Source organism: Lynx rufus, unplaced genomic scaffold (assembly GCF_022079265.1).
Source record: "Lynx rufus isolate CCGP_SWC_20201006 ecotype Redwood Valley unplaced genomic scaffold, mLynRuf1.p SCAF_9, whole genome shotgun sequence".
Taxonomy (NCBI): domain Eukaryota; kingdom Metazoa; phylum Chordata; class Mammalia; order Carnivora; family Felidae; genus Lynx; species Lynx rufus.
The window spans coordinates 64,750,433-64,770,064 of NW_025814897.1; the positions used below are offsets into that span (position 1 = coordinate 64,750,433).

Below are 19,632 nucleotides of genomic sequence, written 5' to 3' on the forward strand. Positions count from 1 at the left end.
GGTGTCAGGATGCTACTGCAGGGATGTGGACGCAGGCCCGGGAAGGAGGGATGGGTTGGCCTAGGTTTTCGATACTCCTTTCTCCTTGGCATCTTGAAAGAGCAAGGCATCCGTATTGACACAGCCACCGTGGCTGTGCCCAAGGGAGGAAGTGCAACTCCCCAAGGGAAATTGTCCAAAGAAGGGGAAAGGTCTCTAGATAGTAACCGTCCTCTACGGTGACTTCTGTTTCTGGTACAGATGCCTCCAAGATGTAGCTCTCCCACCGCGGGGCCACCTCCACTCCCGCAGAAATCACTGGAAACCAGGTAGGAGGCCTGATCATTTCTCCAGAGCTGCTGTGCCCTCACACCCTCTTGGGGCTCCTGCATGGCAGGAACTGGCCATGTGTTGTGGTGAGCACGGCCACCATGTCCTGGGCACACCTGCCCTTTCACTGTCAGAGAAGCATGCCAGGCCCCAGAAGCGGCCACAATGTGGCCCAAGCCGTGGAGCAGTCGTGAACTGTGCCTACCTCCTCTGGCCACAGAGGGGCTTTCCTTCCCGTGGGCTAAGGGTCTGGGCCATTGTCACTAAGAAAAGACCTGGCCGGGGGTTGGATTCTCAAAGGAGAGCTGGCTGCAGGTCATCTGTGCCCTCCAGCAGCTCCTCGGGGCTGGGAGCATCCCATCACGTGTGTCTCATTTTTATCAGGCCCTCTTGAAAGTCCTTCCTGCTCTCAGGAGCCCTAGAGCCCTGTGACAGTCCAGGCTCCCCAGGGAGAGCCATTTATCCTATAGGGAGGTTGGTCCAGTTGCTTTGGGGAAGCTTCACATGGCAATGAGCTTATAATGCACTGGCCTGTGGGGTTACCTGGCTGTCATCTGCTTGGTTCACTCCAAAATGAACCTATTTCTAGTTCCCTATGTCAACAATTTAGAACATTTCCAAGTTGGGCCCCCTGTGATGGAGATCTAGAGGCTCTACTGTCAAGAGCAGGCTGTCTTTCAGCCAAGGTGTCTGGAGACATTGGCCTTAAGTATGACAGAAGCTTCTCTAGAATGCTGCTGAGTCTCCAGAATGTATGTGTTCAGGACCCCACTTTCTAGAGAGCCACTGTTTCCCTCAGCCTTTAGCCCTAGAGAAAAATGTCAGTGTCAGCGACGGCAGTTGGCCAGTCAGTTTATGAGTTCACTCAAGAGGAAGTCAACACCGATTAACTCACACTGACCAGACTCACAAGAAACCAATGTACCAAGAGATTCTGCTTTATTCGCCTAAACAGAGAACTATCATTGCTGAGGAGACTTATCACAAGGTAACCCTTGTGACCACCAGTGGCATTGCCTCTTCTCTGTATAATTAGTGCCCTTTGCTGCAAAATAACCTCTGAGGAAGCAAATTCCCCTGAGCAGACTAGTCAGGGCATACAGAGCCAGAGCAAAGGGTGAGAAGATCCTAGCAGGTGGTGCTCTGGAGCTGTGGCTGGCTAATGTGCTCATCTTTAATGTGGCACAGTGCCCTCCTCCCTGGATTCCATCTTAGACTCACAGACAAGACAGTACTGGCACCTTTCCTCTCTTTTGACCCTGCAGGTTGTCTTTTATGACTACGTAACAGTTAGCTCCCATTGATGTAATAGAACTGAGTGTATTCTAGATTTTTCAGAAATGCCAAGGCCTTTTGATTTGGATTTAAATGATGCTCTCATGCCCTCAGCAACATGTTGTCTGACCAGGCTGTCCTCTGAAATGGGCCAGTCTCCTATGTAATGGTTATGATTAGAGGGTGTTTTTTTTTTCTGAACTTGACCCTAAACCCACTTGACATTGGTAAAACACTTGGAATGTCCTCTGCATGACTGACACCATGCACCTCCTTCTCCAGTAACTGTTTCTTTGTTCCCTTTGTGTTTTTTCCAGGGCTCAGAAAAAGCTCTCATGTAGTCTAGAAGACCTGAGAAGTGAACCTGTGGACAAGGTCAGCCCATCAGCCTCTCCGTAAAGACTCCTGAGTCACTTCTTACCCAGCAGTGCTGGGACATACAGGTCCCACTTTATAGAGGCTTTTCTAACGCTGATGGGGAGGCAGGAATTACATGAACATTTTGAGAAAACCGGTCAAGTGTGGCCCAAGGCATTGTAGAGGCAGGACAGGAAATGCTTCCTGGAGTTGATGGAGATGTTGAGGTGTAGGGAGCAGGAAGATGTCAGTTTAGAGCCATGAGTCAGATCAAACCATGGAAGGTCTTGAATCCTGACTCTATATCCCCAGAGCCACTTAGGAGCATTGCAGAGATTTTGAATGAGGAAGTAATGTGAATAAAGTTGATGAGCCCAGGAGTGAGTTATGGGATAATTTAGAAGACTGGAGAGGAAGCTTTTTTGAGAGTCTAGAAAGATATGAGAGCTTTGTGGCCCCATATATGAGGGTGGCCCTTGACCATGTGGGTGACCCCTATGCTGGTTCTTGAGCAAGGTCACTGGAGACCAGGGGGGTCCTTCCCTGATGGAGCACCTTAATGGAGCCCTGCTGCCTACAGTCCCTTGGTCTGATCAGTGTACCAGTGCTGGTAATTACAGTGGAAACCCATGAAGGCTGGAGCTGGCAGGGGCCACTGGGCCCATTCAGTGGCTCTGTTCCTGTGGTCCTGTGCCTCTTGCTCCTCCTGGTCAGATTGCTGGCAGCTGTCCAGAACATCTGTCTATGACTTGGACAGTGGCCTGTGTTTCCATCATGGCTGGTGATTACCTGACATAAAGATGGGGAGGGAGGGAATGAGCCCTGCAGATATAAGCAGGCAGCTGGTCCTGAGTTGTTGTTTGCGACTAACACTGGTCTCTCTTTCTCCACATGTGTGAAATCCTTCTTGCCACTGCATAGTGTGTCGATGGGAACCAGCTCTCCCCAGTGATAGAACCCAAGGTATATTAACTGCATGCCCCCTGTCATGCATCTGTGGTCACATGTCTGCTGGTGTGTTTTCATTTAGCAGGTTACAGCTTTTGTAACTGTAAAGTATGTTAATCATAACGGGTAAGAGTGCGGGAGGAAAGACAAAGCTTCCTCTACCATTTTCTGTTTATGTGCACCCCGCTGTGTAATGTGATTTCACCTCACTGACTGTGGATAGGATTTATTATTACCTCCTCCGTTTTACAGGCTCAGAAAAAACCCATCTTTAACAAGGCATTGTAGATCTGATTGCTAGGAAGGGGGAATGTTATGACTTCCACATATAATCAGAGGAGTGTGACAGCTCTCATCCTTTCTGTGCTGATGTGTCATGGTTAAACACAGGGGCACACTCAGCCACCGGTGCAAGAATCTTCCTATGACATCCCCTAATGTTGCTGTCTGACACTTGCTTTCTGTGACTGAGAGCTCATCACATCAGAAGACACATCCTGTGTTTTTTCCCAGCTCTATTAGATACATCTTCTGGACTTCCCTAGAATGTGCGTCCGCTGATCCCAGCTCTCCCCCTGGAACCCATGGAAGGAACCAGTGTCCCCTGCTGCTGACTGCTCCAGAATCAAAGTCCCTCAGGCCCTCTCTGACTTGAACACCCTCTCACGTGCACAGATCACAAGCCTTCCGAGTTTCTATTCCGTCTCCTTAGGGTCAGCACTAGTTTCTCTAGCTTGTGGCCTGGTCCACTCTTGAGCACGATATTCTAGATGGTGTCTAATTGGTGCCTTCCTTGAGCTGGGGACTGCTCTTATAGTTCCTGCTGTCAGTCCAGACCCTGGGGAATGTGATAGTTTCTGTACCTTTGTTTATGTACTGTCCTGGTGTGCTCAGCCTGAGGCAGGAATTGTTCCCTATTTAGAAGCAACGAAACAGTTTCTGGGAGGTGAAAGAGAGAGAGAGAGAGAGAGATGCCTGAGTCCTGTCTGATGTGAAGCCTGTGTTGTGTCACTCTGGTGTGCTACCCTCTCTGTTCTAACTTAAGGCAGCTGAGCAGTTATACACTGCCCCCTGTCTGGGATTTCCATTACCCCCACAACCAGTCTTATTCTTCTGTTCCTTCTGTGGCCTATCCTGACTTTGACCTTCTCTGGCAGCGAGCACTTCCTTCCCAGGTTTCCTTCTTGGGTGAACAGAGCTGAGAGCCCTTTCTGTTACTCTTGATTCCTTTGTTGTCTTTCTTACAGGTCTGCATGGCCCATCCTTGAGTTAGGTTCTGTCCCTTTCCTCCCAGCTCCCCATCAAGCACCCAGGGCAGCCCACATCTGCGGCCGTGGTCGTCTTTGCCCTGTCTTCGGGGAGCATATGTGATGGTGCAACCAGAAATCTGGTTTTGAGAGCCCTTCCTTGCTCCATATTTCCTGTGTGATGGGAACCTAGAGTCACAGTTGGTGAAACTTTTTGAACATTGCCTTCCCCACAGTCTGTGGTTCTAGGTCTGACTGTGCATCAGAGTAATCTCAAAGGCTAGTTTAAAAATACTGACACTTGGGGTACAGTCCCACAGGGGCAGATTCCCAGGACCGGGTACACCCGAGATCTCTGGTGTTTTCATTAGTGTCCCAGCTAACTGTGAAGCAGTTGGTGCACAGACTAGCATTTGGAAACTGTTGGTCTTGCCAGTGTATGATCAGGTCCAGTCTCTACCTTGTGGGTCATCGTGAACGTAAAAAGCATGCACTGTCCCTCTCTTAAGGCTCTGGTTATTTCCACCTCACGAGCCAGTTCTTGAACAGTTCCTTGGAAAGAAGCACCTGGGTGGCTCAGTCAGTTAAGCATCCACCTGACTCTTGGTTTCAGCTAAGGTCATGATTTCACAGTTTCATGAATTCAAGTCCTGCATCAGGCTTCATGCTGAGTGTGGAGCCTGCTTGGGATTCTCTGTCTCCCTCTCTCTCTGCCCCTCTCCCACTTTCACTGTCTCTGTCTCTCTCAAAATAAATAAATAAACTTAAAAACGACAACAAAAAGAATACCTTGGAAGTATAGTCTACTTTTTTCACATGTCTCCTTTCTGAGTTTATTTATTTATAAGGGGTTACCACTCCATGTTCAGTGAGGGAATCAGACTTCAAACAGTTTCTAGGATGATGTATTTATAAGCACACTGAATTCAGAAATTCATTGGACATTTGGCTTCTAACTGAATGAAACTTCAAAAGATGTCTCAGCCATTAAACCCTCCGTTACTTTTCTGACCTGTCAGTTGTGAAATCCAAACTTTGCGTATTACTTTTCTTCTGGGCCCGATCAAGTAATCCACAGTTGATTTCCTTGGTAATGTTGCTTCATTTTCTGTTCTTACTGACATGCATTCGACTGGGTTTCCCTTAGGTTTGTGGGTTTAGGGGGCATTATACCCTTCTTTTAAAAAAAATTCTAGTATAATTAATGTACAGTGTTATGTTAGTTTCAGGCAGACAATATAGTGATTCAGCACTTCTGTGTGATACTCAGTGCTCACCATGATGACAGGACTCTTAATCCCCATCCCTATTTCACCCATCCCCCCACCCACCTTCCCTCTCATCACCATCAGTTTGTTGGCTATAGTTACGAGTCTGTTTCTTTTGTCTCTTTTTTACTTTGTTCATTTGTTTTATTAAATTCCACGTATGAGTGAAATTATATGGTGCTTGTCTTTCTCTGACTGCCTTCTGTCCTTCCTAACCAAATAAGTACACTTCTTTCCCTTTACATTATCTTGTTTCTTTGGGACCCTTTCTATGGCCGGGGTGCGTGCGCAAGCCCATTGCACCGGGGCTGAACCTTGGGCAAACTATGATCCTAAGTTTCTAAGGGAATTGTTGGCATGGAGCCCCCTGGTCTGTTTTCTCTCCCAAGTTGTGCATACCTTCTCACTTTGCCTTAATCTGCTATTTTTCAAAATAACTTATTGTAATATATAGATATAATTAATATATATGATCTGTATTATCAATATATATAATAGGTATACTTTTATTAGAATTTGGGTTTGTATATTCAAAACACCCAAAGGATAATTCATGGCTGTAATTCGTTGAGCCTCCGAGCATTAGGCCAAATGGCAAAGGCCTCCTTTGCAAGATGCTTCCACTTCCTGTTTGGAGTCAGCTGCAGTCGGCCCTGGATTTGGGCTTGACTCTGTCCTGTCTCATTGCATGGCCCTTTCTCAGAACTTTGGTCCCCTTTCCGGGACTGACTGATCTTTGAAAGGTCTCTGAGTTGACCCGAGTGAAAAATGGCCCTTAGAAAGCCAAGCGGTGCCTGTATCCAGAGATTTCCTAACTGGGTTTGATTTTGAGCCTGATAAGCTGACTCAACATGTCTCTTTCTCTCCTTCCAATAGGATGGCCCTTTCCTGGCAGAGCACAAATACCCCACATTACCTGGGAAGCTTTCGGGAGCTACGCCCAACGGAGAGGCTGCCAAGTCAACTCCCATGGCCTCACAGCCCGACCCCACAGGGGGCAGCCTGCTCAGGCTGAGTGAGTGTCCAAGCCCTGGGGTTGGTGGCCCCTGGAGCAGTGACCTTGGCACATTCCGTTATTGCCCAAAGTCCCTGCACCCACGGTTGGAGAATGTGGGAGCGGGGGTTGGGTGGACGAGATAAGTTGTCCCTCTGGGTGGCGTCACTTGCTGAGACAATGACTCCTTGTCTGGGCACACTATTTCCTTTGGTAAACACTGTAGAGTGCCAGAAACCCAGGCTGGGAGTCCACCCTTTCTTTCCAGCCGCAAGCACTCCACCCCACCCCCATTTTCCCTCTTCCAATCTTCCTTTCTTGGCCCTTCTTATCCCATCATTCCTCTGTTCCCTCCCTCCTAGACCCCTTCTGCACCCTTCCTGTCCCTCACTCCACCCCTCCTCCTCTGTCATCCTGATCTTTGCTCTCCTGTCTCCACCTTCTTCTTGCAGCCTCCCTATTACCATTAGGATGATATTATGTGCTCTTCCAGGGGAGAGTGTTTCCTTAGGGAAATGGAGTCAGTGGCCAATGGGCAAGGATTTCCATCCACAGGTACCGTTTTGGTGCTTAGGGCCTGGAACCATGGAGGTCTTTGCTGCTTTTCATGCAGAGTAGGCCATCTTTCCTCAACAACAACAGATCAGTGGAGCCCAGGAGGGAACGTTCTGGTCCCTGCAGAGCTCTCCCTACCCAACCTCTCCTTCCTGGTTGTTCCCTGAGCCAGCCCATGTGTCAGCTTCTGCCCTTGGCCAGTTCTGCCTCTGGCTATAGGAACTCCAAATAAGCTCTTGAATGAGTGTGTCCTAGTAATACGGAGACTCTGGACTTGGAAAGGCTTTGGACCATTCTAGTCTGATCTAAGTGATCAGACTGGCACCCACACAAGAGAAGAGGTGCATGTGGCCCAGTATATCAGCCCCTGCCACTGTCCCCCCCTCCCTGTGTGTGTGTGGATACCTCAGCCTGCCAGGAAGTGGCCCCAGGAGTATTTGGCCCCTCATGTGAGGCCTCCGTTCACTGCACTGACCCTGTGGGCCAAGTTCAGCCCCTGTTCCCCCCTTCTTTTCTCATGGGATTGTTTTTCTTTCTGTTTGAGTTTTTCTCTCTTGCTCGATGACTCTTTTGTTTATTTCTTTGCTTCCCTATAACTCTGTTGGGCTGGACTTTGGCCTCTCTTGCTTCTTCATGTGGCTTCTCTACTTCTTGATTGGCTGGAGATCGTGGCCGGAGTGTCAGTGCCCCCGTATTAGGTACTGTACCCTTCCAGGTGAGGTGGAGAGTGAGATGCCCTAGTTTCCCTACCCTAACACCCTCCCCTTCTGGAACATTCAGCCACGTCCCCCTCCTGCCTGCATTTCCGCATCTCCCCCTGGAAAAAGAGGAAGCTCCTTGTTGGAGTTATCCATAAGTACTTGGACCCCCAAAACCTTTAGCACTTGAAGACATTAGCTCACCCAAATTTGAAACGTTAACTTCGCCAGTCCTCAGAGAACCTGGAGTGTGCCTGATCCCCCTGCTGGTCTCTGAGATCTGGATGTAAAGTGCTTCCCTGAAGGCAGAGCAGGGCAGACTCTTCCCCACTCCCACTGAAGGATGGCCCGGGTCTGGGGAGGAGGTCTCCAGAGGACCCGTTCCTTCCTCTCATTGATACACTATTCTGTTCTTCCCATCTCAGGAGACACAGAAAGTGGTTGGGACGACACTGCTGTGGCCAATGACCTCTCATCCACATCATCGGGCACTGACTCAAGCCCCCAGTCTCCCCTGACGCCAGATGGTAAACGGAGCCCCAAAGGCATCAGGAAATTCTGGGGAAAGTAAGTTGGTGGTGGTGATTATAATTACATTGCTTAGAATTAGCATTCTTCTTGAATGGGCAAAGAACTGCATAACCCCCTGTTTAATCAGATGTTGAAACAGCAGTAAAAACAGAATGGTCATTAGAAGGATTTGAGTTATCTTGTAGGCCCCGGAGGAGGAGAACTATGAAAGCACTCATTAAATGTAGCAGTTACTTTACATGTCCTTCATTCCAGGCATCTGTCTGTCCCACAAACCCTGAGTGCATTCTCTGTAGTTTACGCTACAATGTACTTTGGGAGAGACACTTGGATGAGACCAATTTCTTTTTTCTGAGGGGTCAGTCTGTGTCTTAAGAAAGATTTGCCGTCCCAGTTGACTCAGTCTGTGAAATGAGGCAGAAACTGGGGCCTCCTACCAAGCATCATTCCTCACTTTGACTCCACATGGTGTGCCCTGAAACCCAGAGGCAGAATTAAAATGGAGGTTGGGTCTGGGGAGCTGTCACAAGTCATGATCCTTAACCTCTGGGGGGGCACTGGGGACAAGTGCTGTGGAGAGTCCTGGGTCCAGCTGCTGTGGCCCTGTGTAGGGGGCTGGTACACTGGCTGCATGCTCTCAGGCCATCCCCTGACAGTCTCCATGGATTCCTCTCCACATAGAATCCGAAGAACTCAGTCAGGAAATTTCAACACTGATGCTCCGGGGATGGCAGAGTTTCGACGCGGTGGGCTCCGGGCAACCGCAGGGCCAAGGCTTTCTAGGACCAGAGACTCCAAGGGTCAGAAAAGGTAAACCTCCCTCCAGGGTGGAGTGGGAAGGGGGTGCTGAATGCTCCAGAGGTGGAAGGCAGGAGTTTCTAGTGCAAAACTTTTCAACCTTTCCCACTTGGCACGAGTAGACATTGCTCATGTTTTACAGGTACACTAAGGTAAAGGCAAAAGGCTCCCTACAAACCAAGGTGGCCGGTGGGGGCTCTCCGGGCTCCCTGAAGACCTCAGCAGCTCTGTGCCTTGCACACTGGTGCAGCCATTGAGAGCACAGATTCTGGAATTATAGACCCGAGTTGGAATGTGCTCAACCACTTCCTAGCTGTGAGCCTTCAACCAGGTTATATAACCTCTCTCTGCCTCATTTTCCTCATTTGTGAAGTGAGAGGTAAAAAGAAGTATTTTCTTAAGGTTCTTGTGAGGATCACATGCACCACTGCCCATCTAACCCAAGCATCAGTGGTCTGCCATTCATGGGTCCACTTTTTCTAGGAAATCTGAGAAAGGGCGTTGTCTCCCACCCCTCTCTGGGTCAGTCCCCCTCCCACACAGACCTCCACAGGAGGGTGTTGGCCTGTTGCCATTATCCCTCCTAAGACAAAGCACCGCAGTTTGCTGAAGGGTGTTAGCTAAAGGGGGTTGCAGAGGGTATGGGGCACTGGAATCAAAATGGGAACTTTCACATGACTCTTCCATCGTGCCCAAATGAAAAAACATTAAAAGAAGTTACACTTTTCCTGGACTGCCCTAATAGATACCCTCCAGTTACTAGCTTTACCCCCTTTCCTTAGGTCACCCTATTCTGAGAAAGCATGCCCCCCTTCAGATCTGCCCAGGCAAATCTTTACTCCTGTGTTTTCGGAAAATCCCTTCCCATATCCTCTGTTCCCAGCAGACAATTTCTACAGTGTATTGTCTCCAGCAATGTTCTCCTAAAGTCTGAGTTATTTGGCCAAGATCAGGCTTCTGGGGGCCTTCCTCAAGACTGGATTGTGCCATTTTAAATCTGACCAGTGAAAAGTAACATTAACTCTCATATTTAATCCCTCTGAGATTACCACACACCAATGCCGAGTGCAGGTGGTAAGATGTGCACAACTCAGATATCAAGTCTCAGAAACAATACAGCCTAGATCCCAATGATGAGCAAAGAACGTTTCCCTAAAGCATCATGTTGTTGGCAGACCTGTACCCCCAAGGAAGGGAACCCACCAATGCACACTCCCCCCACCCTACCACCCTCAGGCTTCTATAGGCTTTGCAGGTGCACACGGGGCCTTTCCACATCCACTCGCACTTTGGTGGCGTCCTCAGACGTCTTCTCCAGGTGCCTTGTAGAGAAGTGTGAGGGTGTGTAGACTTCTGTTTCTGCTCTCTGAGGATCAGGGTGTTGGTGTTTACCCTTCTAATCAAATGTAAATGCTCAGTAAATGCTAGCTTTCCAAGGCAGGAGAATCTAAGGACATGGTTTGAGAAGGCAGAGACCAATTCACAGCCCTTAAAAAGTGAGCCAGAGAAAGCTTATACGTTCCAAGAGCATTCCAATGTACTAGCAATTTTTAAATGTAGACTTCAACATCTTTGATTCTTCAGAGATGAAAAAACAATCTGCAGTAAGGTTGAATGATGAACCTTGGCTCCAAATATGGCAATTTCTTTAGGGTTGATTCTTGAAGGGAAATCACTGGCAGGGGTAGAAGAAATTTTCTAAGACCCTTCAGCCCTTTTTTCTTAACATAGGACTGCATAGTTAGGGGGCCCATTTTGCCATTCTGGGCAACCATTTTGGGATGGGGTAACCGAAGTCAGGAACTTTCTCTGCTGAAGGAAAAATGGCATTTCCACCCACAAAGCTGCTTTGTTTGAATGTCTTTGTGCTTTGTTAACCGGAACAGTGATGATGAAGGGAAAGAAAATGACGTCCTGAGGAGATTGCTGCATTTATGCTACCAGTGCTGGTGGTAACAACATGTGTTGGCCGGTAGAAAAGAAAGAACTTTATTACTCTGAAGCAGAAACTTGATAGAAGCTAAGGTCCGCTTGTATTTATAGATGTTTCAGTATAGCCTTATAAAATATCGCCAACAATATCCCTGTAGGAAAAACACTTTGTTACAGCAAGTCTCCAGCCCCAATCTCTTTCTTTTCCTAATGAAATATTTCTTAAGTATCGTATTTGATAGTGACACTTTATAGGACTCCTCTCTGAGGTTATAGAAGAAGGAATTTTATTGTCTTTTTTCCTCTGGTATCAGGTTTTACTGATTTGCATCCCAGGAGGCACTGCTATAGGGGTGCCTGTCACACCCACAAAATACTACATTTTTATTGTTAATTTCGTTTGCATATGTTTGTCATTTTTCTTGAGCTGTCTGCATTGTTTTGCCCATTTTTGTTAGTGTCTGTCTGACAAATTTCTGTCTGCTCTCTCTATATTAAGATATTAAGCTATGTCTCATTGTGATAAATTATTTTTTAGGCTTCTTGCAGAATTTTACTTTATTCTCTGACAGTTTGATATATGGAATTTTTATGTTTAAACTGAGGTTCATGAACTTTTCCTTTGTGGTTTCTTCCATGTTAAATGTTTTTGACGATTTGTTTTTCAAGTTTATTTATTTATTTTGAGTGAGACAGAAAAAGGGTAAGTCAGGAAGGGCAGAGAGAGAGAGGGAGAGAGAAAAATCCCAAGCAGGCTCCATGCTGTCAACCTACGAACCGAGATCATGACCTGGGCTGAAGTCAGATGCTTAACTGAGCAAAAAACTGTGTTCACATCTTCTCTTAGGGATTTATTTTGGTATGTGGTAAAAGGTAATTTTATTTTTCCAAGAAAAAGCAGCAGTGTGTAATGTATAAGTCAGGCAGACTCCATCACATGGCTGGATCTCATCTTTGTGCAGGGATTTTCTGAGTTGGTCTCCTGAGGCTACTGGCCTTTGAAACTGTAGCTTTATGAAGGTTTCTAATCAGACTATTTTATTGCCTTTCTCCTGTATTCATGGTCAGTGTCAGGTTTATCCTGAATGTGAGAAAGCATTAGCTTCAAGGTCCTTTACTTGCACCTGAGTGTCTTCTAGTATCTAGAGAGAGTCTAGTCAATGTGCTGGTGTTGCCATGGGTTTCGCAAAATTTTCCTAAGGTATTTTAACACGTCCAGTTTGGGACTGCCAACTCTACTCCAACCTTCCCATTGTCTACATATTGCCTTCTGTCAAATGACGTTGGAGCAGCATGGGCATTTTGGGGACCTGGCTAAGGGGAAGTTGAGTTTTGGGTATCCATTTAGTTTGGATTTGTTGGGATGTGCGTATGTGGTTTGCACTCACTTCATGTTTAGTTGACTAGCTGTCCAATATAAAAATGGCTCCAGGATTACTGCTACTTCCCAATGTGCCAGTTTGCCCAGCACTCTGATACAAAGACGCACAGTTGGAGATCATGTCCCAGTATGAACGTGCACTCTGATATAAAAAGGCAGAGTTGGAGATTGAGTCCCAGTATAAATGTGTCCTTTGGCACTCAGTATCAGAAGTATGGGGTTGTGGAAAAGAAACATTTCAGATGTATAAAACCAGAAGCTATTCTGTGAAAACTTTTTCCAGTTGTTAGATCTGCAAAATCCCAGGCAAGGGATTCAGTTCTCTTGGACACTTAGGGAAAAGAGAAGTTCTGTCTAGGCAGAAATGCACTAACGAAGCTTATACTTCATATGTTCTCCCTCTTTCACTGGGAAGGCATAAAAACTGCGATTTGGAAAGATGTTTTGGAACATGTCAGTAAAGCAAGGGATTTGGCTGTGTCTGAAAGGTACCTTCTCTGTCCTCTCTAAATGACTTAAAAGTTTGTTTAGCTAAGGCCCTGGGCGACCCCGGAACTGAGAGAACCTGGGGTGGGGGCAGGGCTGGGAAGGGGGAAGAAGGTGAAGAAGAATCAGGGTCTGCTACTGTGAGAACAACCCAGGGTTGGGAGGGTGGAGACCATTTACAAAGAGGGACATGGGAATTCTGCTGAAGACAAGCACCAGATTTTTAGAAGGTTCTGAACATGTGTACAAGACCGAGATTTTCAAATTATCTCAAAAACACTTATTTTTCCTTCAGAGCTGAAATATTCCTCTGGTATATCGAATACCCATTTTTACCAATTTCCAGAAACCAGAAAAGGAATGCAATAAAAAACTAATAGAATGTGAAAGAAAAGTGATAAAATGCACATTTGAAATTGAAAGTATTCTCACATTAACAGTAAACAACAACAAAATTCCAGATCATACCAAAAATGGTAATTCATTGAAAGCAAAAGATAAATTCCAAACAAAATCCGTGAATAGTTTCCTAGATTATTGTTCCTATAAAGTGAGTCATATGAGCACACTGGAAAACTGAAAATTTCTTGATTTTTATGGGATGGAATATATCGACAAAGGTAACAAACTCATAAAGGAATTAATAAAAATATGCCTAGATTTCATAATGTTTTTCAGTTTCATTAAATTTATAATTTTTCTGTGATTTCTCATCCTAAATGAGAATTGGTCCCCAATTCCATACTCAAATTTTGTACTTTTCTTAGAGGGCCCCCCAAATTTTGTAAGTTCTAGGTCTCACAAAACCTGGATCTATACCTACTCGTGTCCCATTACAATCCAGGTTCCAGACTCCCAGTTGTCTGGCATTTACCCCAAGGCACCTAGAATCACATTTTCTTGTCATTCTGGTCTTCTAACTCTTTCACTTTAAGAATAACTCAGCCAGGCATTCATATATATATATATATTTTTTTTTTTTTTTAATTTTTTTTTTTAACCAGTGTGTTGAGGGTACTTTTCTGGAAGGAACCTTACAGGCTCTCCGGTTTTCTACATTCCATAAATCCTGCTTCGTTTTTTCCCAATGAACATAAGAGTCGCTTTGTCAACCTCCCTCGCCCCAGACTCCATTGAGGTTTTGAGTGTACCATTATAGTCACACTTTAAATGAAAAATTAATGTCTTTAAGAACTGATGGCTTTGTAATACCCAGTCATCCTGTCTAGGAACACGAGCTAGCTCTTCATTTATTCATGACTCGATGCTGCTCAGTTGAGTGTTACAGTCGCCACCTCCCCCTGCACTGTCTCCCACCGCCCCCCGCCCCGCCCCAGCACACAACACGTACACATTGCTTGTAAAAGCAACTCCTGGACATTTTAGCATTCTTGTTGCTATAAGTGGGACTTTTAAATTACCTTAAGAAAAATGTTAGTATCTGTGCTATGGATTTTGTAAGTCCCATAAATACTATGTATATGTCTTATAAGTAACCACCTTACTGAATTCTCTTAGATTTTCCAGGTAGGCAGTTACCTCATCTGAGAAGAGTGGCTTGCTTTTCCTTCTACTTTGTATCCTCCTTTCTCTCTCTTCCTGAACTGGCTGCACTCTCAGACCAGTGTGATTAGTCCTGATTAAAAACATTATTTTTATTGACTTTAATGTGAATGTCCCTAGTGTTTCATTAAGAAAGGATTAGTTGTTTAGAAGTTGTTTTTAATGTTTTTTTTTTTTTAATGTTAGAGAACTGGCCCCCTTCTCCTAGTTTTCTATACATTTCCCTAAAAACACTGTTGATCCACAAAAATCTTGTCAATAACATGATTGGTTGTAGATCGTCCTCCAAATGGAGCGTGACTCTGGGCTTGCGGCACACGGTGCCCAGTAAGTGGACGGATGGCGCGTAAACACAGCCTCCCGGGGATCGCAGAACTGGCCCCTGCTGACAGTCACTGCAGACTCGAAATTCAGACCAGGTGTTATCAAAGGAAACTCTAGAGTCTACCGCAAATGAGAATTATAGTGGAATTTTGTACAACTAGACCCCATGTTGGGATGGTTTAAAACCTAGTTGCCTTTTTTATGTGGCTCCGTTGTGTTCAGATGCAGCCTCCGGCTCTCCCACTAACAGGGACATGTTGTCTTCCTGCTTCCCAGTGACGCCGGTGCCCCCTTTGCCCAGTGGAGCACAGAGCGTGTGTGTGCGTGGCTGGAGGACTTCGGCCTGGGTCAGTACGTGATCTTTGCCAGGCAGTGGGTGACTTCTGGCCACACTTTACTGTCAGCTACCCCTCAGGACATGGAAAAGGTAAGGGCTGAGCCCTGGGAAGGAGGTTCCCATTTCTCCTCAAACCGATGTCTGGGGAGGTGAGGCCCCCACTTCTCTATCCCCTGCCCTTACACACACACACACGAGGGTGGGTGGAAGAGTCTGAGATTTCCTCTGTCACTGCAGGTTGATCCCCTGCACTGTGCAGGGGTCCCCAGGTGGACTTCCATGATGCCCTCTGAGGGTCAAACTGCCAGCTGGAATTTCATATCTGTCTTCATCTTTCAATTTCAGGAGTTAGGAATTAAGCAACCTCTGCACCGGAAGAAGCTGGTTTTAGCAGTGAAAGCCATCAACACCAAGCAGGAGGAGAAGTCTGCACTGCTCGACCACATCTGGGTGACACGTAAGGACAGGCAGTATATGTAATATGTTTCCAGCAGCTCCTAAGGGTAAAAAAGCATTTCCCTGGGAGTATGTGGCTCACAGACTGCAGTCTGCTTGGGAAAGGCACGTAGATTACTAAACCTCATGGGGAATACAGCTGCACTTCAAGATGATGATTTGCTGCTTTTTATTTATTTATTTGCATGTATAGTCTCCCATTCTTATGAGCCCTAACACACCCATTTCTTCTGGTTTCTGTAGGTTGGCTTGATGATATTGGCTTACCCCAATACAAAGATCAATTTCATGAATCCAGAGTTGATGGGCGAATGCTACAATATCTGACTGTGGTGAGGATTTTCCCTTTCAGTGTTTCAGTTGTCCCTGCAAGCACTCAGCTCAGGTATCCCCACAGCAGTTATTTTAAACCTGATTCCACCTCCTCCCTCATATTCTTAGGGTCTTTAAATAGTATTGTTCATCACAGAAGAGGTCGGAAGTAGCAGAGTACGAACACCATGCTAAGAAAAGCTGCTGTGTCCACATGCCCCTTCCTGAGATGTGGTAGACTTGTCTGTGTGTGGTCTGGGAAGGAAACTTAAGGATCTTAGTCACTTTGGAAACTCGGGTTTATTAACCAAAACATTTCTCTTCCAGAATGATCTCCTCTTCTTAAAAGTCACGAGCCAACTCCATCATCTCAGCATCAAGTGTGCCATTCATGTGCTACATGTCAACAAGTTCAACCCCCACTGCCTACACCGGCGGCCAGCTGATGAGGTGAGGGCAGGACAGTACCTATCCCGGTAACCCTGAGTCAGGACACGTGCACGATTGGGTGTGAGAAAACAAGAATGACAGCGCAACATGGCTGCCTTTCAGACCAGGGCGCTTAGGATTCTTCCCTTTGCTAGTGCCACATGGTGCCCCAAACACCCGTTGCTTACATTTTGTGTCCCACAACGGACATTAGACCTCCAAGCTCCCACCGCTCTTGGGGGGGACACATGCTCAGGGCCAGAGGCGATAACAGCAAGTCTTTCAAAGCCATTGCAGTGATCAAAGATGATGAGCAAGTGGAGCAAAGGAGAAGGAGGGGAAAGCAAAACAGACAGATGGGGTCAAAGTAGACGGAGGAGAAAAGGAACCAGACGTTTCAGAACAGATCCCCCTACTTGCAGATATGAAATTAACTGACCTCCAGTCCAGGTGCACAGGGGATCCCTGCACAGGTTTTGCTAGAGCAGAAGTCACATAGGTAAACACAGCAACCCTCATTCTGGAGAAGTGCCTGATAATGTTCTATGTACCTCAGAGTGCTTGTTGGGCCCTGTCTGCTATATTCCTAGGATCTAGTATAACCCTGCTGTAAGATTAACTCTGCTTCCTGAGGGATTAGAAACTCCTTCCCCTACCTTCCATTTCATTTTTGTCGGATACAAATATGTTTTGGATGCCTTCTGTGTGTCAGGCACGGTGCTGGACATTCTGAAGACCAAGATGCCACTTAGGTATAAGCGTCTTAATGTGTGTTCCCCTAAAACATTTGGCCACACCATGGAGATCTTTTGTCTGTAAAACACTTGGCTCGTAAATGATAGTCCTCTTTAAAGTTTTGTTGAATTACTAAATGAATGACTCCATGCCTTCATTCACTGGTCCCACTATTAACCAGATGATTAGGGAGTCTCAGGATTCTGTGCCATCAGATATTTCAGTGTAGAAGAGCTTGCAAGATTCTGTGAGAGCTCTACTACTTGGAAACTGGGAAGGCTCTCGGATGGCTGGGATGGCTGCCTGGGTCTCTGGGCATGAGGGCTGCCTTCTGGTCAGGCATCTGGGGCAGGCTTATTCACAGGGGCTGGCCCCCAGAGAAGACCACAGGTAGGACCTATTAGACCTAACTTTTTCACTCTCCTTCTCCCTCTCACAGAGTAACCTTTCTCCTTCAGAAGTTGTACAGTGGTCTAACCACAGGGTGATGGAGTGGTTGCGATCTGTGGACCTGGCGGAGTACGCGCCCAATCTTCGTGGGAGTGGTGTCCATGGAGGCCTCATTGTGAGTGGCTCTTTAGCCTGCTTTGGCATAAACTGGGCTATTCAGAAACTTATTTCTCAATGGCCAGACATAAATCCTAGTAAAAAATATTGGTAGTTCATCTGAAGCCCTTGCTTGCATCAATTGAAATCTCAAAATATTTGATAATTTGCAACTGGGAATTAACATACCTCATGGAAACAGGATGGTTTCTGGAAGAACTTCCATAGCAATAGACCCAGAGGATTCCCAGGACAAATGGGTTGCATGTCAGACTGTACCTAGAGTGATGCAGTGGCTGGGGAAGTGAGGGGCTGGCCACCGAAATGTAACTTCCTGCTTGCCACAATATGATCATGATGGTCACTCAGATCTGTCAAGTGGTAAAGCCAGTGGGGAAATGAAGGGATGGTTCGGACGTCAGAATGGACCCTGGGAGACCATCTTATCCAAAGAGTCACAGCTCTCTGCTGGCCTGTGAAAATGAGGTTGTCAGTCAACAAATGTGGTAGCCAGGCCCTGTGCCAGGAAAAGAGAGGGGAGTGGGATACAGGACAAGTGGATAAGCTTCAGCCCTTGCTCTGGAGACACCCCTGGGCCCACGGAGGCCTGTTTCTCACTGTCACCACCTGGAGCCGTCTGTGGTCATCACTGCGTGGCTCTGTCTGTGCTTTCTTCTTAGATCCTGGAGCCCCGCTTCACTGGGGACACCCTGGCTATGCTTCTCAATATTCCACCGCAGAAGACGCTCCTCAGACGTCACCTAACCACCAAATTCAATGCCCTGATTGGTCCTGAGGCTGAACAGGAAAAGCGAGAGAAAATGGCCTCCCCGGCTTACACACCACTGACCACCACAGCCAAAGTCCGGGTGAGTTGCCAGACCCTCTCTGGGGTGGTCACAGGGGCCCACCTTCTAGCACCCATGTTGTACTGAGTTTGGCCCAGTGCCTGGAGCCAGACCAGCATGTGCCGCCTAGACGAGGAGGCTCTCTCGGGTCCTGCCCCGAGAGCTCGGTCTCCTTGTCCGTGTTTGTTAGGCCAGTTCCCTGCCATACCCGGGTCCAAGGAAGAGAGTACGATTTTCTTTGCACAGACACCATGTCCAGGAAGCATCTCTTCTCAGGCAGCTGGCACTTGTCCTCTACCCCAATGCCACCTTGACTCATCTTGCAAATAGATGAGTTCATGATTCTGAGTTCCCTTCAGTCAGGCTCATCTGTGTGCCATGGGGTCTGAGAACTGTCCTGGGGCACCTGGATGGCTCCGTCAGTTAAGCATCTGACTTCGGCTCCGGTCATGATCTGACAGTTCATGGGTTTGAGCCCCATATCGGGCTCTCTGCTGTCAGCACAGAGCCTGCTTCAGATCCTCTGTCCCCTTCCCTCTCTTCCCCTCCCTGCCACCAAATAAATAAAACCATTAAAAAAGAAGAACAACAGCTGTCCTGCCAACACAGGGAGCGCTCCTGTTCACAACTGGCCGTGATTGCCTGTGCTGTGGAGGTGGCCAACACACAGCGGTCCAGGGGGCCGGAGATTATACAGGCACCAGCACCACTCACTGGGGGTCTCTGAATCTCACAAAGCCCGTTAGAAACTGCCTGAGCCACACTGTCCTCAGACCGTGTCCTTCTTAGACTGCAGACCCACAGACAGAATCTCTGGAGGCCAGGCTGGCCCTGTCCCCAGCAGCACGGTGATGCCTAGGTTTAGCTACAAGTCATGCACAGACCTCCTTCCCCAAGGGAGCAGGACCAGAAGTGTGTCTGGGGGATACCAGCAGAAGTAGCGCTGGGTGAAGCTAGAGCAAGCAGGAAGGGCCACTGGGGCTCTCCAGCATGGCCTCCCCAGGGCTGGGGGTGCTGCGAGCAGCTGATGCAGCAGCTGTGTGAGACGGGTCCTCCGCCTCAGCACCCTCTAGAAGCTCCTAGGCGCCTCCCCACCCCCGGGGGGGGAAGTAGAATGTCACTCATGGGACAGCAGGACCTGGGTTTCTCACACACAGTCTTGAAGGAGCAAGATTCTCCTTCCTCGTTCGAGATCATTTATCTGTTGCCTGTCCCTAGCCGGGAGCTCTATTTTGTTGAGAATTTTTCTAGAAGTAGTTTGCCTCATTCCTTTCCTCATGGGCCAGCTCTTAACCATATTGTG

At 47.3% G+C, this 19,632-nt stretch overlaps 1 protein-coding gene across 7 annotated transcripts in view; it reads left to right on the forward strand.

Annotated features, from left to right (window-relative positions):
- PPFIBP2 (PPFIA binding protein 2) overlaps nucleotides 1–19,632 on the forward strand; it is a 148,927-nt gene that overhangs the window by 119,884 nt on the left and 9,411 nt on the right. For 6 of the 7 annotated variants that reach the window (XM_047071290.1, XM_047071286.1, XM_047071291.1 and 3 more), the window contains 12 exons: nucleotides 241–308; nucleotides 1,902–1,959; nucleotides 2,863–2,904; nucleotides 6,281–6,419; nucleotides 8,077–8,218; nucleotides 8,864–8,992; nucleotides 14,943–15,093; nucleotides 15,349–15,460; nucleotides 15,703–15,791; nucleotides 16,099–16,221; nucleotides 17,375–17,500; nucleotides 18,162–18,350. In XM_047071290.1, the coding sequence (XP_046927246.1) occupies nucleotides 241–308; nucleotides 1,902–1,959; nucleotides 2,863–2,904; nucleotides 6,281–6,419; nucleotides 8,077–8,218; nucleotides 8,864–8,992; nucleotides 14,943–15,093; nucleotides 15,349–15,460; nucleotides 15,703–15,791; nucleotides 16,099–16,221; nucleotides 17,375–17,500; nucleotides 18,162–18,350 (1,368 nt within the window). The remainder of the gene's footprint in view (nucleotides 1–240; nucleotides 309–1,901; nucleotides 1,960–2,862; nucleotides 2,905–6,280; nucleotides 6,420–8,076; nucleotides 8,219–8,863; nucleotides 8,993–14,942; nucleotides 15,094–15,348; nucleotides 15,461–15,702; nucleotides 15,792–16,098; nucleotides 16,222–17,374; nucleotides 17,501–18,161; nucleotides 18,351–19,632) is intronic. The other variant, XM_047071289.1, reaches the window with a different exon arrangement.